The 26,898-nt window shown below is 41.9% G+C and overlaps 4 protein-coding genes across 7 annotated transcripts; 2 read left to right on the top strand and 2 right to left on the bottom strand.

Annotated features, from left to right (window-relative positions):
- The first annotated feature begins 1,233 nt into the window (after window positions 1-1,233).
- Window positions 1,234-8,079, top strand: LOC118400063 (bactericidal permeability-increasing protein-like). Its single transcript, XM_035796447.2, has 16 exons — window positions 1,234-1,358; window positions 4,028-4,145; window positions 4,240-4,354; window positions 4,472-4,603; window positions 4,957-5,112; window positions 5,262-5,325; window positions 5,470-5,530; window positions 5,753-5,844; window positions 5,943-6,119; window positions 6,209-6,268; window positions 6,411-6,578; window positions 6,670-6,737; window positions 6,829-6,871; window positions 6,956-7,019; window positions 7,619-7,695; window positions 7,830-8,079. Exons 2-16 carry the CDS (start codon window positions 4,043-4,045, stop codon window positions 7,869-7,871), a joined length of 1,422 nt encoding a protein of 473 aa, XP_035652340.1. The 5' UTR covers window positions 1,234-1,358; window positions 4,028-4,042; the 3' UTR covers window positions 7,872-8,079.
- Window positions 7,929-12,719, bottom strand: cdk5rap1 (CDK5 regulatory subunit associated protein 1). The gene is made up of 13 exons (XM_035796446.2): window positions 12,063-12,719; window positions 11,872-11,975; window positions 11,735-11,769; window positions 11,526-11,626; window positions 11,194-11,404; window positions 10,881-11,001; window positions 10,536-10,766; window positions 9,931-10,028; window positions 9,759-9,814; window positions 9,436-9,566; window positions 9,066-9,215; window positions 8,583-8,723; window positions 7,929-8,327 (listed from the first exon to the last, which is right to left on the bottom strand). The coding sequence occupies exons 1-13, from the start codon at window positions 12,349-12,351 to the stop codon at window positions 8,196-8,198; spliced, it is 1,800 nt and encodes a 599-aa protein (XP_035652339.1). The 5' UTR covers window positions 12,352-12,719; the 3' UTR covers window positions 7,929-8,195.
- Window positions 12,720-13,323: 604 nt separating this feature from the next.
- ghrh (growth hormone releasing hormone) lies at window positions 13,324-17,273 on the top strand. The gene is made up of 6 exons (XM_035796445.2): window positions 13,324-13,462; window positions 13,952-14,042; window positions 15,614-15,715; window positions 15,846-15,950; window positions 16,316-16,444; window positions 16,613-17,273. The coding sequence occupies exons 2-6, from the start codon at window positions 13,960-13,962 to the stop codon at window positions 16,683-16,685; spliced, it is 492 nt and encodes a 163-aa protein (XP_035652338.1). The 5' UTR covers window positions 13,324-13,462; window positions 13,952-13,959; the 3' UTR covers window positions 16,686-17,273.
- On the bottom strand, window positions 16,965-26,362 carry rpn2 (ribophorin II). Of its 4 annotated transcripts, none has more exons than XM_035796441.2 (17): window positions 26,216-26,362; window positions 25,513-25,700; window positions 25,216-25,311; window positions 24,871-25,046; window positions 24,647-24,722; window positions 24,372-24,506; window positions 23,979-24,155; window positions 23,522-23,640; window positions 23,275-23,380; window positions 21,325-21,416; window positions 21,022-21,136; window positions 20,632-20,913; window positions 20,216-20,311; window positions 19,791-19,866; window positions 19,547-19,676; window positions 18,788-18,882; window positions 16,965-17,624 (listed from the first exon to the last, which is right to left on the bottom strand). In XM_035796441.2, exons 1-16 carry the CDS (start codon window positions 26,226-26,228, stop codon window positions 18,831-18,833), a joined length of 1,929 nt encoding a protein of 642 aa, XP_035652334.1. In that variant the 5' UTR covers window positions 26,229-26,362; the 3' UTR covers window positions 16,965-17,624; window positions 18,788-18,830. The 4 variants fall into 4 exon arrangements, with proteins under 4 accessions (XP_035652334.1, XP_035652337.1, XP_035652336.1 ...); XM_035796444.2 differs by lacking the exon at window positions 26,216-26,362 and adding an exon at window positions 26,076-26,192; XM_035796443.2 differs by lacking the exon at window positions 26,216-26,362 and adding an exon at window positions 25,869-26,027.
- Between the last annotated feature and the right edge of the window lie 536 nt (window positions 26,363-26,898).

The raw sequence follows: 26,898 nt of genomic DNA, 5'->3' as shown, positions 1-26,898 counted from the left end.
CTTTTTTAGTTTGTTGCTGATATCCCTATTTTACATGTATTTTCAGTCATCATTCCAGTCATCTTGATGTTTGCTTAGTATGATATTTATATTGAATTAAAGCCTGATCATCTGAAATAATCTTATACCGTACATATTGTGACCATTGTTACCAAGATCATCCTGATCACACCCTCATCTGTTTCACCTGTCCTTGTGATTGTCTCCACCCCCCTCCAGGTGTCGCCCATCTTCCCCATTATCCACTGTGTTCTCTGTTTGACTGTTGCCAGTTTGTCAAGTCAACCAGCATTTTGTCTCAGCTCTTGCTTTTCCCTAGTCTCTCTTTTTTTTGATCTCCTGGTTTTAACCCTTGCCTGTCCTGACTCTGAGCCCGCCTGCCTGATCACTCTGCCTGCCAACCGGTACCTTTTCCCAACCTCTGGATTGTTGATCTCTGCCTACCCTGACCCTGAGCCTGCCTGCCGTCCAGTACCGTTGCCCCGCCTCTGGTTTACTGACTCCTGCCTGCCTCGACCTGTCTATTTCCTGCCCCTGTCAAGTCAACGTGTCTGCATCTGGGTGGGCAGATTAGTGAAGTAACAAGAAAGTCAATATCAATATTTACAAATAATGTATTCAATTATCTATTTGGCTAAAGCAATCATGTGTTATTAAGAGCACCTACACCTAATGGTTTAAATTGCTTTACAAATTGTACTCCGGACACCAGAGATGGACTTGATGCGGAGGTTGGCTCAGAAATGATGGGCAGATGGTGTTAGACTACCATCTACTGTAACCAAAATAAGCCATTTTTACATCCTAAAATATCTCATTTCCACAAGCCAGTTTTGGTTGCTTGGATGGTTATTCAGTATCACAATCAAAATCTTAGGGTATTGCAAAAATACCAGTCTTCCTTTAAAAAGCCAGACCGCAGTAATTCTTATGTTCTTGATAAGAGTCAATGACGGAATGGTACACTACAAGACATTACTACTGCAATTATTAGTTGGCTTTGCATCAAACCATGTTACCAAGTTTCTTTGGTACTCATAAACATTCCATTGTTTACTCTTTCTTTACTGTATATCCTGAACAAATCCCTCTCTGAATGGTATGAATTAGTCTGTTAACATAACTAAGGGAACAGCTAACATTCACAAGATTGTCCTTCTTTGCACAAAATTCGCTCCATCCTCTCCATTATCCACAGAATGGGTAGTCCCAGTAAATGCATTTCTCAAACAACTCTTCCTGGTTCAGAGAAGTGAATTAAAGGCCATGTGCCTCTCTTCCCCTTTCACTTTGCCCTGCCGCCAGCCAGGGTGCAACAACAACAGAAGTTCTACACCACTTTCTTACTAGTGCATAAGGTAACTACAGAGTTGTGCATGACTAATTATGCTTTATCTAATGCAATGTAACTCATATATGTTATGAGCGGTACTGTAAACCATCTAGACTGTTTCTCTCGGTTTAAAAGTGATCTCGTGTTTAAAGAAGTGTCAGGGTATGAGAGAACCCATGTTGGTGTGTTTTGCAGGTATTTATGGGAAATTTATTGTAGAGTGCCGTGGTGTTATTTTATGAAAGCGGTCACTCCTCAATCACCACTGAGTAAACAGGCTAGAGGGTGGGTGACAGACAGTGGGGTAAATTATACAGTCTGTCAAAAGCAGTGTTGGGGAGTAGTGAACTACAAGTAATAAAACTACATTTTGCAGTAGCTTCAAATCTAGGTAGTGTTTTCATCAGTAATTAATTACTTTTTTTTTGCCATGTAGCGCTGTACTGTAGCTTACTACTGAAACTACACAATATGTTTTTGCAAAAATAAAATATATGTGAAGTAGGCAATAATGTCCATTCTTTTTTGGCATCAGACCTGCTTAATTGTCACTTGAAACATTGTTATTGTGTTTTAATAGGCTAAATTACACATTCACATATGTTTTAGCATTTTGATTTCTACAATAGTTCCGACTTAGATGTGAAAATACTCCACAAAGTAGTTTGGATGTGGTGAACTACTTTTTTTCAAAGTAACTTCAGTTAAGCAAACTATCTTTTTCTAGTGGGTAGCTTGAGCGTAGCTTAAAGGAAAATTCCACCCTAAAATGATCTGTACATATTTGTTTCATTAGTCCATTGTTGACATAGTCCCAAACTGTTTTGCTTGGCAGCAATCAAGTTTTCAAGATAACTTTTTTTTTTAAATGAAATCCTCCCCATATGATACATTCTGCAAAATGCAGCATCACATGATGCAAAATGCTGTATTTCTGTATTAAAATGCTAGATTTCTGTATTTTGCAAGTTACAGCTTCAAAACATTTTCCTTTATCTTCTTCCAGCATAAAGTAATTGGTAGCTTGATAAACTATATTTTCCAAGTAGCTTTTCCAAAAGTGCTCTCTTTTTTTCTCTGGGTAGTTGAGCAACTGTCTATATGTGGGTTTTGAGAATTTCTTCAACATTCTCAATTTGAAAAGCCATCTAAAAACGAATTACCAGTGGGGAGGGCCTTCAACAAACAGCCAACTCTCTACACCGAGTTCCTTCAAGCGCACTAGTCACATGTCTGTGATTTAGCAAGCCAAATCGGTCTACTTTCTTTTCCTTGCCTCTGTTCATTTCAGGCAAAGCATAATTCAATATAGGCCCAGCTCACGCTAACTCCTCACGGGTCGTGTGTCTTTATCTGCAGCTCTGACAGAAACACTCAGCTCTTTCAGAGCCTTAAAGTGAATCAAGTCTGGATTGTACCATTTGGGTTTCTTCCCCATCCCACAGGGCTCCAATCAGGACCTGTAAGGCCACTGTCATGGCTGTTTACATTATCTGATTGTCTGTCATTCAGAATCAGTTACCAGTCAACAGAAAGAGGGTATAACTTCCAAAGTGATGATCACTGGGGTACTAAGCATGAGCATCTGTTGGTTTGTTAAAATTATGATGATCAGATAATGATACCAGTTCAGGTTCCTTTTTTGCCATTCTGACTGCCAAGCCCAAGATTGTGCAACTCCTCTTTAAAAGGATATGAAATATGGGACTTTCTTTCCCCAAGTGTTGATGGTGTCAGGGAAGTTTTGTGCAACAAAACAAGAAGTATTTGTCCATACAGAGGCAGAGCTGAGCGTTTTCCCCTGTGCGTGGCTGCTCGGCCATGGAAACCCATTTCATGAAGCTCCCGACAACAGCTCCCACTGGAATCATGTAGTAGCCAAAAAAGTGTAAAACAAATCTAAATATATTTTAGATTTTAGATTCTTCAAAGTTGCCACCCTTTGCCTTGATGACAGCTTTGCACAATCTTGGCACTCTCAGCCAGCTTCACTTGGAATGCTTTTCCAACAGTCTTGAAGGAGTTCCCAAATATGCTGAGCACTTTTGGCTGCTTTTCCTTCACTCTGCGGTTCAGCTCATCCCAAACTATCTCAATTGGGTTGAGGTCAGGTGATTGTGATCACTCTCCTTCTTGGTAAAATAACCCTTAAACAGCCTGGAGATGTAATGGGTCATTGTCCTGTTCAAAAAGAAATGATAGTACCACTAAGCGCAAACCAGGTGGGATGGCGTATCGCTGCGGTAGCCATGCTAGTTAAGCGTGCCTTGAATTCTAAATAAATCACTGACATTGTCACCAGTGAAGCACCCCCGCACCATCAAACCTCCTCTTCCATGCTTCACAGTGGGAACTACACATGCAGAGATCCTCCATTCACCAACTCTGCATCTCACAAAGACGGCGGTTAGAACCAAAAATCTCAAATTTGGACTCATCAGACCAAAGGATTGATTTCAACCAGTCTAATGTCTATTGCTCGTGTTTGTTGGCCCAAGCAAGTCTCTTATTATTATTGGTGTCCTTTAGTAGTGGGTTCTTTGCAGTAATTTGACCATGAAGGCCTGATTCACGCAGTCTCCTTTGATTCACACAGTCTCCAAATGTCTGAAGAATGTTGCAATTTCTATTATGACAAACAATTCACCTGCATTGTAGAATAGATATATTATTGTTGGTTTGTCCTCCATACAGGTGACTGTAGTCAAGATGTCTCCATGCTGTTGGCTGGCTCTGTTGGCTCTCGTCCCCTTAGCTCTGGCCACCAACCCTGGAGTCAAGGTCAAACTCACAGAGAAGGGCATTGAATATGGTAAGTGTAAAGCAAGGGCAATAGAGCTAAATGAGTGTGTTTGTGTGTTGTGATCATTCTGTCCCAATCCCCGGCTATCCTGTCTTGTTCACAGGCAAACAAATTGGGATGGCATCTCTGCAGCAGAAACTCAAGACCATGAAGGTCCCAGACCTCTCTGGGACAGAGCGAGTTGCTCCCATTGGCAAGGTCAAGTACAGTTTGACAGGGTAAGGGAGTAAATCCAATATATTGCATTGATCTGCATATCTCATGGAAATTTTTGTTGATATCGTCAACTGTGCTGACAAATGTTAGTGTTCACAATACTCCATTTAATCCACCAGAATAACGATAGTGAATCTGGGACTGCCGTACTCTGCTCTGGCACTGGTGCCAGTTACTGGAATCAGCCTAAGCATTACTAATGCCTTCATCAGCCTGCATGGGAATTGGAAGATCCGATACCTCAGTTTCATGTAAGTGCATCCTCGGGACCAGCTGGAGTGTTCCAAGCAAGCTGGAACTAAAGGCTGCACACCAGTAGAGGCTGCTGAGGGGAGGACGGCTCATAATAATGACTGGAATGGTGTCCATGGAGTCCATGGAATGGTGTCAAACACAAAGACGTGGTTTCTGTATGGTCGATATCCCTCCGTTGACTCCATTCCAGCCATTATTATGAGCCGTCCTCCCCTCAGCAGCCTCCACTGCTAAACACCCAGTACATCCCCAGGACAAGGTTTGAAGAACACTGTACAATTTTCTCTTGGGCCTGTCTACAAAACAAAGAACTCGATCCACAATCCTTATTTTCTCTGTAACAATCTAGAAAAGACAGTGGCTCCTTCGACCTGGAGGTGAATGGACTCACCGTCACTGACAGTATTACAATCAAGAGTGATGAGACTGGCAGGCCAACGGTCAGCAGTGTCAACTGTGTGGCCAACGTGGGCAGTGCCAGCATCAAGTTCCATGGTGGAGCAAGGTAACTAGACTATAAAGCTGCACAAGAAACTCCAGTCCACTAAAAACTTTGTGAGAATGCATGTTGCCGACTAAGGAAGCCTAATCAAACCGCAGTGTCATAAATTGATTGCAATGTGGATTTCTTGTGCTTTGGTTCTTGTTTTCCAGCTGGCTGTACAACCTTTTCAGTGCCTACATTGACAAGGCCCTGCGCAGTGCTCTGCAGAAACAGGTGAGATACCGCAAACTCAACCAATAACTCTCTTCCTCTCTGACTGATCTCACTTCCTCTTTGACTCAATTCACTTCAACAATCACAACTGGTTATTCTTCTTCTGTGCTCTTGGCAATAATAATCGCTGTTTCATTGTTACAGATCTGTCCCCTAGTGGCTGATACTATTACTGACATGAACCCACACCTCAAAACTCTCAATGGTATATTTAAAATGTTAAAATTTCACCTTTATTTAACTAGGTAGGCTAGTTGAGAACAAGTTCTCATTTGCAACTGCGACCTGGCCAAGATAAAGCAAAGCAGTTTGAAACACAACTTGTACATAATAACGTATGATAAGGAATCGATTAGTTCATTATTGTGTAATTCATAGACTACTAAATTGATTTTAAAAAATATATATATATTCTGCCATCTTGAAGTTCTAGCCAAAGTGGACAAGTATGCTGAAGTTGAATATTCCATGGTGACATCACCCACTATTTCAAATACCTCCATTGATTTCAGTTTGAAGGTGAGAACTCCAGATTATCTCACAACAATTGTATCCGTTGAAAGGTGTAAACAAGCAAGAGGCATAAAGGTCAAACCTCTCTATCTCTCTCTCTGCAGGGTGAGTTCTATAACATTGGGAAGCACCAGGAGCCTCCGTTCTCCCCCACGCCCTTCTCCCTGCCTCCTCAGGTCAACAACATGCTCTACATCGGAATGTCAGCCTTCACCACCAACTCTGCAGGCTTCGTGTACAACAATGCTGGAGCACTTAGCCTCTATATCACCGATGATATGGTGAGGATTCCTTCACAACTGCAAACATGTTTGTTCCAGACTCATCTACAGAGTGATACAGAGTTCTCCTCTCTATTTTCCCCTGACAGATCCCTCCAAGCTCTCCCATTCGGCTGAACACCAGAACGTTTGGGGCCTTCATTCCAGAGGTGATAAACACAACCCAACATTGTCTTCATTTTACCTTACGATACTCAGAATAGTACAGAATGACATTACTGTCCCTCTAAGGGAGGATACCATGAGTGTTCTTCTCAGGTCAGAAGAGTGAAGATGTTCTTCTGTGCTCAGATAGCCAAGCGTTTCCCTAGCATGATGATGAAGCTGCTGGTGAAGACGGTGAAAGAGCCCACCATCTTCTTTGAGCCCAACAACGTGACTGTCCAGGCCAGTGGCAGCGTGACGGCCTTCGCCATCCAGCCCAACACCACCCTCTCTCCCCTCTTCGTCCTCAACATGGTCAGTCAGTCACTCAATCAGGAGGTAGAATGCCGTAGGTCAGACTGTCAGAGTGGTACATGACTCGACAAGCTCTATGTTCTCACTACAGGAGGGTAGTGTCAGTGCTCGACTGTACGTGGCCGGGGTGAAATTGGCCGGGGCTGTCACTCTGAACAAGTGAGTGTGATTGTCTACACGGGTGCAAAAGGGGAAGAAATTATTTTTCAGAAACTGACCAAAAGCATTGAATGCTGTCTGCTTTTCACAGAATTGAGATGACTCTGGAAACGAGTTATGTGGGACAGTTTCAGGTAAGAATGACATATTCAGAGCTTGTAACTTGAATATAATTGGCTTTTTAAACACTAAAACACACTGAATCTAAACACAAACAGGTTCGATCTCTTGACAACATCTTCCTGATGGTCCTGAAAGTGGCTGTGATACCAAAGGTCAATGGTGAGTGCTTTCCTTCCTTGATTATTTATATTTGAGTCGTTCCATATTTTGGTGGAAATTGTGCACCAATATTGAATTTTAAAAGCCTGTTATATTAAATAAAGTGCTCATTAATATCAACCACGTGGAGAATTCAATAAATCTATCACTTCTTGGAAGATTTTAACCCATTTAATACCCTAATTTCTCCAAGTTTAATCATCATTGTAAAACCCTAGTTATTTTGTTGCTTCGACTTAGTCATTTCTGAATATTATTTATTTAATGTGATTAGTGATTCATTTACGTCTGTCCCTCATTTTAAGGTCAACCCTGAACTCTCGTTTTAATATGGTGAAAATATTATTTTTTTAAATGTTAAAAGAAACATTGAACATCTAACAGTCAAATCATAGTATAAAAGCAGGTGAGCAGGTTATACATGTTTCAGCCATTTTCTGGTGTTTTGTGGTGGAAAACTGAGTGGGTCGAGCATAACACATCAACCCCGTTACCCATAGACAGGCTAGAAATGTTAATAATTTCATTTTTTGAGGAGTGTACTGGTGGAAGGACACAAACTGTTTCTGCAATGATTAACCAGTGTTTTTATCCTATAGCTCGCCTAGAGAAGGGTTTTCCCCTTCCCTCTATTGGAAAGATGAACCTTGTCAACACTCAGCTGCAGGTCCTGAAGGTACATTATATCTAAGAGCTCAGTGCTACCATCATCTACACTATCTCCTATACTATAAACAGTGTGTTTGTGTCCTATATTTGACAAACTACTGTGTCCTATATAAGCAACTACTGTTGCTTTTCTCTCTTCAGGACTACATGCTGATTGGGACAGATGTTCAGTTCACAGGATAAGTGCCATGTAAATCTCATCGCAAATCAACAATCAAATCAAACCAATGAGACATGCAATTAACATTTAAAAATCTAAATGTATTACACATAGCAATACACCACATTCTTAAATATCTTTCAATCATTGCAGTATTCCACTTTTGTCCAATTTATAATTAATATATTTGTATAATTAAACAAATCACAATAAAGCTTTTTTAAATTTGTATTTTAATTTGACAAAAGTCTTCTTCAGTCAGTTGTCTCTGGATTGGATCTTTGTCGATGTTACATCTGCGTCGTGGTGCCACAGAAGACGTCCACTTCACACTCACTTTCAGGGTACTAGACGCCGTATCTAGCGACTGAAGCCAGTTGTCCGTCATGGCGGTGGTCAGGTAAACGTGTGGCTGAGTCACTCAGAGAGGTGTGGCTGAGGGCGTGTCCTCTCAGGCTCTGGGAATTGGCTGATTCTATCTGTATGGGAGACATGCCAGTCAGTCACAGGGCAGGAACAGCGCAGTTCTAAGCATGGTGCCCGATTACCTTTAAAATGACTTATTTCTTGAAAATAACTACTTACGCCCTTATAAAGGACCTAAGCATTTAAATAAACATCCATCAAAGCAAAGCTTTTCATACATACAGTATAATTGAAAGAGAGAAGTCTTGCTGTGACTCAGTGTGATAGAAAATGTCGTATGAAACAGCTACGGCAGAATGAAAGTGTACCTTGACCAGGACATAGTCTCCCGGGTTGATGGGGGAAGTGTGTGTGTCAGTGGGCTGACCAGCCACTTCCTGCCGAGGGAAAATCACCTTCACGTTCCCATCGTTCCTCCCACACAGGTCCTGAGCTGATCTCTTACTCTCCTGGGGAGATGTGAAAACAAGGTCAATTGATATTGGAACGATGTGGGACAATTAAGTACCATTGCCTATATGTGACTTAAAGTGGGTTTTACATGAATCGCCCGGTGAATTTTTAATCCTCGTTGGCTCAACCTGCTATAATACTACGTTAGGTCCGGTCTAAATCTAAGTCTGAGGTGTGGGGAGCAGGGGCTCACGGCTCAATTAATTTGATTTTAAACATGTACATTATGCTAATAGTAACCATATGAGTAGGGATAGGAGTTTCTCCCCATCAGGTCAGGTGGAAAGGCCAAGCATTGGGCCCAAGATATGAGGAGAGCAGAAGAAAATGGTACTCACTCCCTCCACTAGGACGAGCTGTGTTCTGCCGATGAGGGCGGAGTTGACCTTGGTGGCCTCCTCCCTGAACATGCAGATGAGCTCCTCGAGCCGCCGCTGCTTCACCTCCGCTGGCACGTCGTCCTGAAGACGATGGAACGCATGGGTTTTCTGGGAAAGAGGACACAGCAGTGTACACAGGATATACAGCATTAACACAATAAATTACATTTAATTTACTCTTGAATATATTGTCTAATTTAGAGGGGCCTGGATTTCATAACACAAACTCTATGGGCCCCTGACTATGGTTGTGAACCCATGCTCTACACCAATGGTATTGACAGAACATGTGGAATCATGTCCAGTACGTTAATTGAGTTGAACGGACCTTCCGCATACTGTAGGCAAAGAGGAATCCCACGTTGTAGCGCACCTCCCTGATCAGAGACAGGGTCTGCAGGTGGTCCTCTTCTGTCTCCCCACAGAACCCAGAGATGAAGTCACTGCTCAGGCTCACCCCTGAGACACACACAGGACTGAACCGTCACTGACCCAATGGCAATAAGACAGTTGGTGCTTTGAAAAGCACATTACAGAAGATGCCATTGGCATGCAGCCAATGTGCATAGCCAAACCGGTCTGCAGCGGTTAACTGAATTCACAGAAACTATTCATCACAAAGAAACGTATAAACAAGTTGAGGTGGTCTACCTGGGATTATTCTCTTGATGTTATCCACAAGCTCCAGGTAAGCCTCCCTACTATAACTGAAATTTCCGAAATGGACACAATTAAGACAAACATATTTGACTCTGTTTCCATGGATCTAGTTCCATTTCTATTTGAGAGCAGAGTAAAAGCTGAAACAGAAGAGCTGTATTACCCCCTCCGCATGGCCTGTAGGACTGTGCTGCTGCCGCTCTGAGCCGGGAGGTGGATCTGCTTACAGATGTTCGCCCTCTCTTTTATCAGCTGCAACACCTACACACAAACACCAGTGTCAAAATGTCCACGTCAACATGTCAATGCTGAGAACAATCTACTTCATAAACTGGGTGGTTCGAGCCATGAATGCTCATTGGCTGACAGACCATACACCACGGGTATGACAAAACATGTATTTTTAACGGCTCTAATTACATTGTTAAGCAGTTTATGATAGCAATAAGGCACCTCTGGGGTTTGTGGTATACAGCCAATATACCACGGCTAAGGGCTGTATGCAGGCACTCCGCGTTGCATAAGATCAGCCCTTAGCCATGGTATATTGGCCATATACCACACCCCCCGTGCCTTATTGCTTAAGTATATCCTTCAATGGTCAAATGTTTACCTTACATTTTTTGCTTGTGATTAGTGTGTGTGTGTAGCAGTGAACAGAATAACAACAAAGTGCATTCTTTACAATCTTACAGACTATTAGAATAACAATAACAATATAATCCCAAAACTATTAACATCAGTTTGCCTTTTGGACTCCATTTGTACCTCATCAGGGAAGTCCTTGGGATGAGGGGAGGTGAACCTGATTCTCATGTCCGGGTCTATGAGGGACACTCTGTCCAGCAGGTCAGCAAAGCGCAGGCCCCCGGGCCGGGCTCGGTACACCGTCCTAAAGCCCCGGCTCAGCTGGCCTGGCTCTGAACTACAGAACTGTTCCTCTGATGTGTCCCTGTAGCTGTTCACATTCTGACCCAACAGGGTCACCTCCTTCACGCCCTGGTACAGAACAAAACCACAGTAATGCTAAGAATCGCTTAAGCCTGCATACAGTCTATTAAGACACAAACAAGAGAAGTATCTGCACACCTGAGAGACATTTAAAACACCTACCTGCTCTGACAGGATATGGACTTCCTCAAGGATAGAGGACACTGGTCGACTCCTTTCTCGACCTCGAGTGAACGGGACAATGCAGTAGCTGCACATGTTATCACATCCTCGCATGATGGACCTAAAAAGCAGAGAGGGACATGAGAATGCAGGATCAAGGCCAATTTCCTGTATTCGATTCTATATGTAATTCTAGGGTCCTGTGTAACTCATCTGATTGTAAATGGTAAAATGCACCAGAGTACATTCAACCTGACGAATAAACACTTGCCTAGCTGTACAAGATGTGACAGACAGTCAGAGAGACACTCACACAAAAGCACTGTAACCCTGGGGGGAGTGGTGAACTGGCATGACATCAGCATATGTCTCCTCTAGAGACAGCAGCACGTTGCTAGCCTGCTGACCACCATGGGCCACAGACAGGAGGCGAGGAAGGTCCCGGTATGCATCTGGACCAGCCAGAACATCCAACAGCTTCTCCCTCTCCAGCAGCTCAGACTTCAGCCTCTCGGCCATGCAACCTGGGACCACAAACATACAGGGGATCAGAGCCAGCACGTATGCTGTGTTGATCCTAGAGTGTCGGTTCAGACAGAGACATCAAATGTATCATAGTCACAAGTCAGACTGTAACTCATTCACCTAAGACTCCAATTTTCATGGGTACGCGGGTCTTTAAGCGTCTTTTCTTCATGGCGGTGAGTTGCCGTAGTCTGTTCCAGATTGTTTGTTCGGCTTTTTCTCTGTGCGAAGCAGAGCAGGGAAAAGCTTGCTTGAGTATGTTGAAAGTTCAGTGAACAAAACTTAAGGAAAAATGCCTCCCTCTGTCCCAAAAAGACTTGGAACTTTACCTTATGGAGCATGTAACAAGGAGGACAACATCAGCCTGAAAGAGATACAAATGTATATTTAAACCACAGGTTTCTGTCAATAGAAATATTTGGTCATGCACATTTTAATCCTCCTAAAAAGTGAACGTCATGTGTACCTCAGCGACATCACTTGTGCGTTGATATCCCTTCTTCTGCAATATTGACCAGGCAATTTCTGTGTCGTTGACGTTCATCTGACAGCCATAGGTTTCAAAACACACTGTAAAAATGCATTATTTCAACGGTCATTAGTTAATGGAAGAAGATTTTTTTTTAAATCCGCGATGTTAATGTGCAGTGCACAAACCTGTCCTAGAATTCCCACTTTCTGAGTCCTCAGGAAGATAGGCATGCTTGTCAGTGTCTATCAAATCATCAGTGATAACAGGTTGCTGTTTGTTGATAGAAGCTCCCTTGACAAAGTCATGAAATCTTGGACCTGTGGCTATTTGAGTCTTGAATTTTTCTGCCCTGCTCTCCTCGTTTGAATGAACGCTGACTGGCTTTGAACAACACAATCTGTGTTGCAAGCTCCATCTAGGTAACCATTGTTCAAAAGTAAGAAAAATAGATCTTAAACGGTTGGTGTTTCTCATATTTGTCAAATAATAACGTCAATTACTGCGCCATTTTTTGCAATGGGTGAAATTGTGAAAACAATGTTCAAAATAGCTAACGTTAGCCAGCTAGTGGCTTGACAACTGAATAAGAGCCCTCCGAAATTGTACTCAGCAGGTGCTGCAGCTTTCGTATGTCATCATTCTTCTTTCTGCATATGAACCTGTCGGTTGAATACTAAATTTGCCCTATTGAAGTCGTTTTAATCCTCACGTTGTCATTCGGTACACAAAGCAATTCGCTAGCGTGATCTTGTGTAAACAACTGCCGTCTATCAATCGCGTCCTCAAGGACGTACAATATTGCGGTCCGTCTTGAACCAACTATTTTACAAAAGGTTCCACTGTGACAGTGCCATCGTTGTGCACCTTGAAGGAATCTGTACTTAACTACAGAAAAACTGTTCCATTAATATACATTATATTTCAGATGTATTTAAACAAATAAAACATATAGATATTATACGGACATGATTCCTGTCCCAGACCTATTATTTGACCATGCTGGTCATTTATGAACATTTGATCATCTTGGCCATGTTCTGTTATATTCTCCACCCAGCACAGCCAGAAGAGGACTGGCCACCCCACATAGCCTGGTTCCTCTCTAGGTTTCTTCCTAGGTGTTGGCCTTTCTAGGGAGTTTTTCCCAGCCAACGTGCTTCAACGCCTGCATTACTTGCTGTTTGGGGTTTTAGGCTGGCTTTCTGTACAGCACTTTGAGATATCAGCTGATGTACAAAGGGCTATATAAATACATTTGATTTGATTTGATTAGATATATGACCAATGAAAGAGAAGGGAGAGAAATCTAAAGCATACCTCAACCAGTACGGTGAAAGGAAGAGAGAGAGAGATAAAGAGAGCGATAGAGGGGGGGAGTGGGACACACAGACAGGCAGAGAGGTTAGAGTGAATTTAACATCAGAGGTGATGTCATTGGTGTCTTTGATGGTTTGGTTTAAAAGGTTTATTCAGAGAGTGATGTCCACAAAAAGCTGTTCCAGCATTTCTTCTGAGATGATGACCTGAACTGACATCAAGGACTGCGGGAGAAGGACCCAATAGAATAAACTCACACTTAATCCAGGTAACTTTAAGGTAACTATCTTTATGTTTCAGATGTGATAATGTGTGTCAAGAAGACCATTTGATGATATGCTTACATACATTGATATTGTAACATTTTTAACTATATGTCAATTACTTCTTAAAAATAAATATAACATTTCTATTGTTAACATCAATCATACATGGATGTTTAGGTATCAGATGCAATCACTACACATTTGTGCTTTAATTATTTATTGGCTGGAACATCAAACAAAAATATATATTACCTGAGTAAAGTTACCCATGTAGTGGATAAAGACATTTCACATTATAGCAAATATTTACTTAAATTTAGTTACACTGAAAAATCCATACTTCATCTTTGTAAAAGTAATCATCAGAACAATATAGCAAGGCTTCCTCTCCAAGAGAACTCAACGTCTACTGCAGTGATATCAGATCAGGGGCCAACTGGCTTCAGCGTATTTTCTCATGTAATTTTAACCCATTTCTTCTTGTTTTCCAGAACTAGTCATGATGATGGATCGAGCTGTACTGCTCATTTTCTGCTGTCTAGTGATGTCTGTATCAGTTGCCCCACTCTACCCATCTATTAGGTAAGAATCCAATCAATCTGCATGACAGCAATTTTGTTTAAAAATTTAAAGTCATGTTAATAGCATTAAAATGTCAAAAATATAAACCAACATGCTAATTTGACAAATATTATATCTAACATGGGTTGTATGACCAATTGTCCAATATAATTATTTCGAAAATGTTTCTGATAATACATTTTAAGTTTGCTATCTAAGAAAAGCATGCTGATACTACTTGAGTTTAAATAATTAAATATTATGATTGCAACTGTCAAAGCTCACTAACCATAATGAACTTGAATACGAAAGAGTGATTTATGATTCTAGTAGATTACTGCTAGAGCATCCAAAATAGTTCTGTCACTTGTCATATGATTAAATTACATTTTGAATCAATTAGCTTTTCACGAATCCCTAGTAGCTATGTCAGTAGTGGTGTGCATTGCCTTTTGAGTGACATTTACAACACTCCTATGTGTAACTGTTCTAATACCAATCTCTGTGGAACAGCAGCTAAACCCCCTCAGTAAAATATGTTACTAACCCTCTTGTTAAACAGGCTAATGACGCAGAGCTTGTTGAGTGGAATGATCCACACCTGAACTGCAGTTATCCCCCCTACTCTGCCCCCAGTCTCCTTGACCAGGGGCCAGGTATACACAAATAGTCTCTGCTCGCTCCCTTTCCAAGAATTCAATTTTCACCCTGTGCTGCTGAAAAAAATGATGTAATGCTTCATCCCACTGCTGGACGATCTAACAATGGAATGAACATGAGGTGTGGTCAGTAACAGACAAAGACTGGACTGCCAAGAGAGAGCAGAAAGAAATAGAGAATAACTGCAGCCAGCAGTCTGTCTCTGAACATGATGCTTTAAATCTATCAGGGGTCAGTGTGCCTGTCATAGTGTGCCCTGTCTTTTTGTTATGCTAACAAGGGTCAAGATGTCTGGATTAGTCACTAAAATGTGTAACATTTGCACAGCACATTAATCACAGCATTCGGGGGCAAAGTATGAGACTATTGTTCTGCATATCCGGAAAAACACATCTTAGAGCTGCCCAGACATTTTTGTTGCGATTTCACTTGGTTTTGCGAAAGTTACCGCACCGGTAATACACTTCCTCATGCTTGTCCTGCAGTTGCAGAGATAAAACATGAAAAAGCCTCCATAAACACCCAAATATGTATTTTTAGAAACGGCAACGGTCTCGGTATAACGATCCAGGTCTATCGATGTTATACTCATGAAATTGTTATTCCGAACTTAATCTAAGTGACTAAAACCCACTGGGCACAGACGTCAGTTCAACGTTTAGTTTTGATTTACATTTGGATGAGCTGTCAACTAATGTGAATTCAACAAAACATTTCACCGTGTAATTGGATTTAGGTTCAAAGTTGGGTATAAAAAATAAAAAACACCTAATGCCCTTCCTTACCTTGATGACTTTTTGCAAATTCAATTAGTTGATTCAACTTCATCACATAGATTGAGGGTTGAAATGTGGAAACAACTTTGATTCAAACAGTTTTGCACAGTGGGTGGACACGTCATACCATATTTATGTGACGTGTTTTCCCCCCAGGTTTGGTCAGAGGGACACGTCCATCCGGATGACCTCTATAGAGCATCCCATGCAACTGCTTGAAGAAAACAGCACTCCCTTGACGCAAAAAGCCGAACTGCGGTCAGTGCCACCCCAAAATCTGAAATACCTTTTTGTTGTATAACAACAAAAGCTATCAAGGCAATGACTGCATTTTCAAATTCTACACATCTATCCATGAAATGATCATGTGCTCCCTCCCATCTTTCAGATCAGGAAGACATGCTGATGCTATCTTTACCAACAGCTACAGGAAGGTTCTAGGTCAAATCTCAGCCAGGAAATTCCTACAGAGCATCATGGGAAAACGTCTACAGTGAGTAGTGGCTGTTTATGCAATCTGTCAGTAATGATATACTATAGTTAAGCAATAAGGCCAGAGGTGTGGTATAAAGCCAATATACCGAGGCTATAGGCTGTTCTTTGCACGACACAACGCGGAGTGCCTAGACACAGTCCTTAGCTGCAGTATTTTGGCCATACATCACAAACCCCAAGGTGCCTTATTGCGATTATAAACTGCTTACCAACGTAATTAGAGCAGTAAAAATACCTGTGGTATACAGTCCGGTATACAACAGCTGTCAGCCAATCAGGGCTCAAACCACCCAGTTTATAATTAAGTATAGAAGCACAAAATGTTCATACTGTACTTATTCTATTCTTTTTTTTCAAACCCAGAGAAGAAGGCCGGAGCTATAATGTGAAATGCCAGTCAGACATTTACGAGGGCAGCTACAAACAGGACCTGACATCTGTTCAGAGAAAACAGAGTTACAGAGGACAGCAAAACAATTTCAAGATGCCAAGGTACAGTTCCCACCCAGTACATGGTTTTCAAATCATGATCTCACTGCAGACAAGTTATCTGTAAGCCTTCAGAGCATACACGTTGCCAAATTGTAATCTGTGAAGTGTATCTCGTGGAAATGCATAGTTGTGATTGAACTGACATTCCTACTTAATGTTCTCTTCCAGACTTCTATGTAGTGAATGTAAGCGAGGACAAAGTGAAGACAAGAAGTGTTTATCTCCAACCCTAATGACCTGAAAATGTAAAAATAAAAAAAATTAAGCTATTTTACTATCAAAGCTTTGAGTCAAGAAAATCAATGTCCCTCAGTTCATACACTCTGGCAAACAATTGTACTAAAGGATATGTAACCAGTTTTCACAATAAAGCAGAGATTTGATATGAGTCTAGTGCATTAATTTTACTTCCTTCTACCAACTGAAACAAATGCATTGTATAGGCACTATTATTTCAAGTACTTGAGTATGATAGAATTAGTGTGTATTGCACCAATAAGAAACAGCAGTACACTAAAAATTAATCACCATTTCTTTAATTACAAAAACACCAGATTTTCTAGGACTGCCCATTTTATTCTGGGGTGGGGGGCTTTATTATAATGAGTGAATAGCTCACACCCTCCACATGTAATTCAGTGAGGAGACAAGCAAATAATTACACTTACGATGGATGACCATGTCAGTGAAGCCACCTCAATCAACTTCTATCAAAAGGCCTTGTAAAATTGATGGCTACATTCTTGATGCAAATTTTTACAAAGCAGTGGTAAGATGGGCACTGAGAAACATGAATGTACAAAAAAAAAAAAATCCATCCACATTTCATTATGAAACCACAAAAGTATATCCCCAAGCCCATTATAAAAACAAATATAAGAAGGGCATTTGCAAAACGGTCAAACAAAAATGAAGTGCAAGGATGGTTAGCGTTGCAGACGTCAGCTGGAGCATCTGTGTCAGTAAACATCTGTCCGATCAAATCAAAGGTCTCGGTGGAGTTAACATTTACTTTCAAATTAAGTCAAACTGCATTTCAAATTTTCTATTGGATTCATGGAATAACATGTCTTCGATGACAGTCTGATGGTTGATGTGTCCTTAAAATGACTCCTTGAAAACCAAAAACTAAGCTAAGCATCTTAAGTCTCCAATCTTCGGTCATCATTTACTTGCAATTCTGCCAGAGAAGAAAATGGATACATAAGTCCGTTTGTTGTACATGTTAATTATCAGACAAAGACCTTTACATTTTTTAAAAAAATCTATAGTGAGCTCCAAAAGTATTGGGACAGAGACATGTTTTGGCTCTGTACACCAGCACTTTGGATTTGAAATTATACAATGACTATGGAGGTTAAAGTACAGACTGTCAGCTTTAATTTGATGGTATTGTAATCCATAACAAATCAGGTTAAACATTTAGAAATTACAGCACTTTTTGTACATAGTGCCCCCCCCCCACAATTTCACTTGAATAAAGAAGCAAAGTTCATTAATTAGTCCCATATCCTAGAACGCAATGATTGCATCAAGCTTGTAACTCTACAAAACTTGTTGGATGCATTTTCCATGTGTTTTGGTTGTGTTTCAGATTATTTTGTGCCCAATAGAAATGAATAGTAAATAAATGTAGTGCCATTTTGGTTTCACTTAATTGTAAATAAAGATGAATGTTTCTAACACCACATCTACATTGTGGATGGTACAATGTTCACACGGATAATCCTGAATGAAACTCGTGAATAATGAGGAGAGAACGTTGGAGGCTGAAATGCTAATCTCCCATGTTAATGTAATGTCTTTGGGGGTATGATATTTGTGCACGCATCAGTATCCGTTATCATGGGAGCATCCACATTAATGTAGAAGTGTTTAGAAACATTTTTTACAATAAAAGTGACAATATTATTTTACACTTCATTTCTATTGGGCACAAATTTAAAACTGAAATGAGATCTTAAAATGTAAAGCCTGCATGAGAAGTCCTGGGTACATTAAAATCACATCTGATGTGAGAAACTTCACGCATTTCTTTCCAGCATAAGGATGAAGTGTACAGGATTTCGCCGCAACAGAATATGAACGGAAGAACAATGAGGATGATAGGATAATGCGGGAATGAGGAAGCGCCACACACGTTGCATCTTTAGAATAACCATGTACAATGGCAGGCAAATATTAAGATTAATAACTGGTGACATGGACAGGATGGAAAAGGTGAGCAAAGATGATTATGGTGGGATGAGCAAGATGTTGGTGAGTGAGCACTGCACCACACAGCCATGCATTACACAGGGCAATGGGGATGCACTGGGATGCAGTCCATAGAGATGCCCTTACTTCAGCCTGGAAGACTGGCCCTTTGTTATTAGAAAACAGGCCTTTACCGCAGGCTCCTATACTTTGCCAACCTACTACTTTGCTCTGCGGCAATCCTGAAAGAGAGAGATGTAGCAAGGAGTAGACAGGAGTTAGGGAGACAGGAGGGCACTATAGGAGACGGTGGCTAAAGAAAGTCAGGCTTGTCAAGTTTCATCAATTGTGAAATTAAATCCACTGACTCCACATCAACCAAAAGGAGCATGAGACTAGAATATGGTTAAAAGGACTGGGTCAGAAAGGACAGGAGTAAGGTGCAGTAATTCCACAGTACTAGGCAATTAGAGCTTGAAGCCTTCAGCCAGTGACACTTATTACCACTGTGTCTCGATGGCCTTTGGAGAGCTCTACATGTGGAATGCTTGAGGGAGAAAAAAAAAAAACACCCACACAGTTCAATCTGGCCAGGCTCTCTCATGCTCCCAGTGGACATACGCTCTACAGCGGTGGCTCCACTCTTCTGCTAGCCTGGCTGGGCAAAGGGCCCCTGGGGGACACACACTGAGGGGGCAGCGCGTCACAGTAGGCCCTTACACACGATCTCAAGGGCCTTGAGTGAACGTCCGGCAGCCACAATCTCAGAGAAGCACCAAGAGGACCCAAAGCCCCAGAGTCCTTCTCATATGAAGAGGTCAAACTTTCTCCCTGTGGTCAAGAGCTCTCTAGGCAGGAAATCTGACAGTCAGTCTGTGTTTTTGCGAAAGCTAACAGAAGCCATACCTCTTGACTGCTTTCTGGGCCAACATGCGGTTTCCAGCCAGGAAGGTGAGACTGCCGATGATGGCCAGGTACTTGAGGGTCTGGAACATGTTGAGGTGAGTCCAGTAGACATACATCAGTCCCAGCATGCCTGAAACATCACAATAAACAGTAAAAAGGTGATAAACTAGGAAAAAGAGATATCGGTGGAGTGACAATGCCAGTAGTTTCCATTGTAATCCACGACTCAGAACTCCGTACTCACATGCGTGGCCCACATGGAAGAGGACAGCGCTTGGGGAGAGGCTGAAGTTTGAGATGTTGGCCCCGAGTTTGAACCACTGAACAGAGAGGGGGGCGAGAACAAGAGAATATTGTTCATGGAACACGGCAGTACAAAAAAAAAGGTCTGGAAACGAATTAATTTACAATGCACTGATGCAAGCCTTTCGCAGTATGGACAATGTCGCCACACAACGGTGTCAGAAATGACATACAGCACCACTATTGTCATTTCAAATCAAAACAAGTGTTAACCAAAAACCCAAGGCTCATTCAGGAAGTATCAAGGTTTTATTCTGAAGGGCCTTGCTAAACAGAAAACACAGTGAAGAGGCAGATATTAAAATGTTCTAAAAAATAAACCTTTGGACCTTCATACAATTCCAAACTTGAAGTAAAGAGTATCACCAGAATAAGCAGCAGCAGGAAGGGTGAGAGGACGAGGGCTGTGAAGGCGTTGGACACCACTGTGGGTGGCTTCTTCTCTGGCTCCCGGAACAGGTGCTACACACGACAAAAACATCAGGTCAAGTCCACCTATTTGTTTCAATGACCACGCACAACATGGACATTGGCGTAATCGTTAACCCAAAACTGTAGCAAACGGAAAACAAGCTTATTGGACAAATTCAGGTAGTTCCCACCCAGTTTTGTTCCTAGTGAATACACCCCAGCTATCCATCTATTTATTTGTCAGGGACCACGCACAACATGGATATTGCACCAGAGTGAGCTTAGCTATATAGCTCATTTCTACCTATGACTAGCAACCAGAAGACTAGAGAAACAAACCAATGTGTTTATATGCAAGACTTGTTGTTTACCTGGATATCTTGCTTAGGCATGTAAAGGGTCTTAGATTGGATGACTGCTGGGGCCTCCTCATCAAGGAACTTCAAGACAACGTCAGCCACGTTCCACAGAATGGGGTTCTCCAAGGTGGCATCTCCCACAATGAGGTGGAGGGCATATGTTCCAGACATTGAGTCAAACTCAGACTTCCGCTCGGCTATGTCCAGCTCAAACTTGTAAAGGTTCTTACTGTCAGGCTCGGCCACAAACACAACCTCCTGGCCAGTTTTATGATTGTGCAACCTCACAAAGGTCTGGAGAGAAAGACAATAACAATACTCAAGAGATATAATAGCACAATGTTGACAAAATGAGAGTATGAACATAAAAATGTAGACCCACAGGAACAGCCAAATCTCTACCTGATGGGGAGTGAGCTCTACTCCAGTGTTGACATCCACTAACTGGAATGTCATGGCAAAGTTCTGGTGGCTGTCTGCAGTAAAAGAACCCTTGGCCTTGAAGGGATAGTCCACCCTGGAAATGAAAACAATTATATTTTATATATATATAAATATATATATATTTTTTTTTTGTGTGGCTAATGGGTAGGGCCATGAGCTTTTCCTGACCATACAACCTGCAGGAAATAACTCGGTCTTAGTTATGGGTCTGACAAAGGCAGTATTAAAAAGGGCTTCATATACGAGATTGGGCTCCCTAACCTGGATGTCTTGGTGCCGATGCTCTGGTCCTTATCCACTACGGACAGGTCCATATTAGTGATGGCCACCTCAGTGGACACCTTCACTTTTAGCTGAAGGCATGTGGGGAGAAGGAGAGAGAGAGATTGAGGAAAATGAGAAATTCATATGGTGAAATTCACATGCAAATTTCAGGGTGATTAGTGTCACATTTATGGTGAATGAGTGTCAGAGAGTAAAAGTAAATGCTAGAGGTTAATTGCTTTGACACATGGTTAAGTAACATAAAGGTTTGTAAGCTAATGAAAGCGGCTACTAAGTAATAGTCCTCCATTTCGAGCACATTGAACTGCTAACCTTTTGGCAAAAGCGAAAGGCAACTGACTTAACTTACAAGAACTGTAACTTCTCACAATTACAAATCCAAAACTATATACAGCGCATTCGGAAAGAATTCAGACCACTTGACTTTATCCAAATCAAGCCTTAATCTAAAATGGATTCAATTGTCCCCCCTTCACCAATCTACACACAATACCTCATAATGACAAAGCAAACAGGTTTAGAAATGTTAGCACATTTTTTAAAAATAAAAACACTGAAAAATTACATTTACGCAAGTACTTTGACCCTTTACTCAGTATTTTGTTGAAGCGCAGGCTCTGGCTGGGCCACTCAAGGACATTCAGAGACTTGTCCCGAAGCCACTCCTGCGTCGTCTTCACTGTGTGCTTAGGGTTGTTGTCCTGTTGGAAGGTGAACCTTCGCCCCAGTCTGAGGTCCTGATCGCTCTGGAGCAGGTTTTCATCATGGATCTCTGTACTTTGCTCTGTTCAGCTTTCCCTCAATCCTGACTAGTCTCCCAGTCCCTGATGCTGAAAAACATCCCAAAATCATTATGCTGCCACCATGCTGCACTGTAGGGATGGTGCCAGGTTCCCTCCAGATGTGAGGCTTGGCTTTCAGGCCACAGAGTTTAATATTGGTTTCAATAGACCAGAGAATCTTGTTTCTAGTTTTCCTAAAGGACAACTTCAAGTGGGTTGTCTTTAATGTGCCTTTTACTGAGGAATGGCTTCAGTTTAGCCACTCATCCATAAAGGCCTAATTGGTGGAATGCTGCAGAGATGGTTGTCTTTCTGGTAGGTTCTCCCATCTCCACAGAAGAACTCTGAAGCTCTGTCCGACTGACCATCAGATTCTTGGTCATCTCCCTGACCAAGACCCTTCTCCACCGATTGCTTAGTTTGGCCGGGCGGCCAGCTCTAGGAACAGTCTTGGTGGTTCCAAACTTCTTCCATTTAAGAATGGAGGCCAGTGTTCTTGGAAACCTTCAATGCTACAGAAATGTTTTCGTACCCTTCCCCAGATCTGTGCCTCAACACAGTCCTGTCTCGGAGCTCTACTGACAATTCCTTCGACCTCCTGGCTTGGTTTTTGCTCTGACATGCACTGTCAACTGTCAGACCTTATATAGACAGGTGTGTGCCGTTCTAAATCAAGTACATTCTATTGCATTTACCACAGGTGGACTCCAATCAAGTGGTAGAAACATCTCATAGATGATCAATGGAAACAGGATGCACCTGAGCGACATTTCGAGTCTCACAGCAAAGTGTCTGAATACTTATGTAAATAAGGTATCCGGTTTTTTCCTTTGTAATAGATTTACCAACATTTCTAAAAAGCTGTTTTCGCTTTGTCATTATGGGGTAGTGTGTGTAGATTGATGGGACATTTTTTTTTAAACAAGGGTGTAATGTCACAAAATGTCAAAAAAGTCAATGGGTCTGAATAGTTTCCGAATGCACTGTACCTTTTATACTTGGTGATGAATGAACCATGGCCCCATTTTGGAAAAATGTAAACTGGCATAAATTTTCAAATAATATATTAGATTGTTTAACTTGCTTGTAAGCGGGTACAAAATTATCCCCAATACATTTTCTCTTGAAAAGATGGCCAGCTCACCTCAACCTGACTGGCAACCAATCGGGTGTCCCCGGTGATAGCCACAGAGAACTGGTAATATCCACTGGCTGGCTGGCTAGTCATGAAGTTCAGTTCAAAAATGCCACTGTCAAAACAGGTAGAAATAATTATTATACACTACAAACACTGCAACGCAGACATACACAAATAATCCATATTAAAAAGCAACACAACTAGCAACATTAGTGCCCAGACAAATTCTAATCTTTCTGTCTAACAAACTTACTCCCTGAGGGAGAAAGGTGCCTGGGTGAGTATGACGTTCTTAGAGAGCACAGCTTGAGCAGATTCCACCACCACACTGGCTGAGGCAAGAGGATTGGAGAGGACATCAGTCACCAGAAGCTGTGGTAAAGACAAGGAGGCAGAAAGATGTCAGTGAAAAGAAAAGCATCATGTGAGAAAGAAGACCATTGCTCAGTGGTTGACTAGAGCAAGGTTTCCCAAATTTGGCCCCCATCCCCTGGGAGTTTTTTTGCCCAAGCACTGCACATTCAAAGCTTGATGACGAGTTGGTTATTTGAAATCAGCTGTCCAGTGCAAAAACAAGAAAACATGCACCCGGGGACCATGCGAAAACCTTCAAATGTGTCTCAAATTGATGACGACCAAATAATGGACATTAAAAAAAATGAAGTGTAGTCAGTCACTGATTTAGAAACACCGGTCATAGTAGAGTGTACCTGCAGGATTGGCTTGTTGTGGGAGACGGTGGCAGGCCCCTGGGCGCTGACGATGACTGGCACCTGGAAGCGGTTGTTGGATAGGGCGGCAGCAGCACAGGCTACGCTGAATGCCTCAGACAGGGATTGCCAGGACTTCTTACTGAACACAGAGTTCACCAGCTGGATCACCTGGTCCTGTGAGGGAAAACAGCTCACATTAGTTCCACATGCAGTTATTTTAAAATAGGTAGGTTGGTGTCGTTATTCTAGATTTCTATTATCAAGTATTATACAGAGGTCTAATACATGACACATGTTCAGGAAAAATCCCTGGCCCTACTCATGCAGCCTGCTTTCCTTCAACTCCCCTGCATCAATCTACCACCCACATAAATTGTGAGAGAAGTTTACCTCTTTGAGAGGAGGCTCTGTATCCACATGGTCTGAGAGTGTGTAGGCTGCTGTCACAAACAGGGCAGTTGCCTCAAGTCCCTCTTCGAACTGGAGGTACACTCCACCCAAGTCATCCAATCGTGCTGCAAGATCCTTAAGAGGGAGAGAAAGGTTCAAATACAACACCTCTGCTTAAGAAAACAGTTTGCATGGGAGTAATTAGTAACTTTCTAAAGTAATTTACCCGACTAAACCTGCAGCACAGCACCACCTGGTGGACTTGTGAAACTCACCTCAATCTCCTCCAGGATTCCTCCAAAGTCAGCCTGCTGGGAGAGACGGGTGGCAGTCTGGAGTGCTGTGGTGATCCTGTACAGAAAGACAAGAACGATTCAAAGTAACAATTAAGTTCAGAAGCTTATTTCTAGCAGTTAAACAAGGCAGATCTCACAGAAGATCAAATAAATGATCCAGCAGCAAGTCTGATCCACCTGCCAGGCTAGCAGGTATTACTCACGCCAAGACGTTGTCCTCTTTAGCAATACGGGCGACCAGGGCACCGACGACTTCCTGTGAAGCCAGAGGAAGCCCTAGGGAACTGAGGGCGCTAACAGCTCTGAAGATCTGCGTGACTGTGGAGTCCTCGCTGACTGCTGCCAGAAGGATGTCACGGGTCTCATTGGACACCGGGATCTAAAAGAGGATGAATAAAGAAGTCAACAGAACCAAGCTATTAGTGAAGAATTCACTGGCAGAGCATCCAAAAGCACAAACACAAATGCTGTTCGCCGGTTCATCTTGCTGGAGGAGCAAATGACATGTTTTGGTCAAATAGAATCAAGCACCATATACAAGTACCTACCTCACAGTCTGAGATGGCCTGACTGGCCTCAGCAGCAAAGAAGAGGGAGTCGACACTCATGGGGTCCAGTTGGGCCTTCAGGAAATGACAGGCATCCTGCAAAAGGACAAACAAGGATTTGATGAGGCAACAAACTGTACTAGTGTCTACCTTGGATTTTTTCTGGAGTGGAAAACATTGTGGACGTGAATAGCAAAGGTGCAAACTTAACACTAGTGCAAACATGTCATAGGCTACATGTTTTGGGTCCTCCAGCCAAGCCCCTTTACTTTGATAAATAGTAGCCTGTTTTCTTACATTTTCATCAGCAACTGAGCCTCCAAGCTTGCTTAGACCAACAATCGAGTAGTATGCTGATGCCAGGTCTGTGAAGGGTTGGCTCAGGAGAGCTTGAAGTCTCGCAACGTCTGACAGGGAAAGGTGATGGGATGGGGTCAGAGCCTGGGCTCCGAGAGCCACGGTGAGGAGGACCAAGCAGAACAAACCTGTGGGCACAGACATGATGGTTACAGGAAATATTGCAACCGTTTTAAACGTGTGAAGTCAAAGTGAAGTAGTTTGTAGACTCAATCATGCAGCCATTACACAGAAACCCATGCATAACATCCCATTCCTTAACTAGAGGAACCAGCTTAGTTATCTAGCTAACTTACCTAACTAATTTCAGTTAACGTGAGCGAGAAATTTCAAACTCACTAGACATACTACAGACAACGCTAGTTCGTATTCAATCCAATGATCTTCATGATGATGTACCTGTAAAATACATGTCTAGCAAGATCTCGCTTGCTAGCTACGACAGCCGTGTTAGCTAGCTTATTAACGTTCGCTTCCACTGTCACTGCAAATTCATTACATACCTGCACGCGTTATTTATAGACTACGAAAACTCTGCTTATATAAAATCACCGCTAGATTATATTACTAAATTATAATAACCATTAATACGAAGTGTACTTATGTGGTATTTATAGGGCAAACAAAACCCTAAAATACTTACGAGGTTGGGCCATTTCTTTTCTTCTAATGCAGCGTCACCAAAGAGCCGGAATTGCTTCCGGGATCCAAGCCTTGGACACTACCATTTCAAAGACAAGGGGTGGTAATTGCATTTTCAGTCTTGGTACGTATTATTAGACACACACCTTTCACATAACGTATTGTGTCCAACTACACTGCAATAAAATAACATGTTTAGATCGCATATCCTCAGTTGCTTTGTTTTATTCCACGCTCAATCTAACAGTTGTTACCCCTATTTGTGTAATTGGTTACAACCAACTCCTGCAAATGAATGAACTTGTTCCGACATCAGAACCAGAGGTTTGTTGGACCATCTGAAATGTGGGCGAGAATAATTTGCGTTTTGAAATAAAAAAATAAACTATCCGCAAATATTGTACATTTACATAAAAATTCACATTTTATTTCAGTGCCTTTCAAAAGTTACCGGGCTCCCGTGTCCGCCCCTGAAAACAAAAAGGGGCATTGTGTCCGTTTTTCATTGGTCCTCAACAAGAAACAAACCAGTCTCTCAAAATACTAATGTCCCAATCTATTACTTATCAGAATATCAATAGTTCACCAACCTACTAGGTCAATAAAAGGCAACTTCTAAGATGGCATCATAGATTTATTACTTGTTCAATCACAAATTGTTCATAAAATGTATTATATATATAT

This window comes from Oncorhynchus keta, chromosome 21, assembly GCF_023373465.1.
Source record: "Oncorhynchus keta strain PuntledgeMale-10-30-2019 chromosome 21, Oket_V2, whole genome shotgun sequence".
Taxonomy (NCBI): domain Eukaryota; kingdom Metazoa; phylum Chordata; class Actinopteri; order Salmoniformes; family Salmonidae; genus Oncorhynchus; species Oncorhynchus keta.
The sequence above is the reverse complement of the archived record's forward strand: the minus strand, read 5'-3'. Positions and strand labels throughout refer to the sequence as shown.

Excerpts from the sequence above, each read along its gene's own strand:
- LOC118400063 (XM_035796447.2), top strand. The coding sequence starts at position 4,043 with ATGTCTCCATGCTGTTGGCTGGCTCTGTTGGCTCTCGTCCCCTTAGCT. Across the intron at positions 5,531-5,752 it reads ACACCTCAAAACTCTCAATG|TTCTAGCCAAAGTGGACAAG; the intron begins GTATATTTAAAA and ends GCCATCTTGAAG. Across the intron at positions 6,738-6,828 it reads GGGGCTGTCACTCTGAACAA|AATTGAGATGACTCTGGAAA; the intron begins GTGAGTGTGATT and ends TGCTTTTCACAG.
- cdk5rap1 (XM_035796446.2), bottom strand. The coding sequence starts at position 12,351 with ATGAGAAACACCAACCGTTTAAGATCTATTTTTCTTACTTTTGAACAA. Across the intron at positions 11,976-12,062 it reads AAGTGGGAATTCTAGGACAG|TGTGTTTTGAAACCTATGGC; the intron begins GTTTGTGCACTG and ends GCATTTTTACAG. Across the intron at positions 8,328-8,582 it reads GAGACTATGTCCTGGTCAAG|ATAGAATCAGCCAATTCCCA; the intron begins GTACACTTTCAT and ends TCTCCCATACAG.
- ghrh (XM_035796445.2), top strand. The coding sequence starts at position 13,960 with ATGATGATGGATCGAGCTGTACTGCTCATTTTCTGCTGTCTAGTGATG. Across the intron at positions 15,716-15,845 it reads ACGCAAAAAGCCGAACTGCG|ATCAGGAAGACATGCTGATG; the intron begins GTCAGTGCCACC and ends CCCATCTTTCAG. Across the intron at positions 15,951-16,315 it reads ATCATGGGAAAACGTCTACA|AGAAGAAGGCCGGAGCTATA; the intron begins GTGAGTAGTGGC and ends TTTCAAACCCAG.
- rpn2 (XM_035796441.2), bottom strand. Across the intron at positions 24,723-24,870 it reads AAAGAGGACAACGTCTTGGC|GATCACCACAGCACTCCAGA; the intron begins GTGAGTAATACC and ends CTTTCTGTACAG. Across the intron at positions 21,417-23,274 it reads TGGTTGCCAGTCAGGTTGAG|CTAAAAGTGAAGGTGTCCAC; the intron begins GTGAGCTGGCCA and ends ACATGCCTTCAG.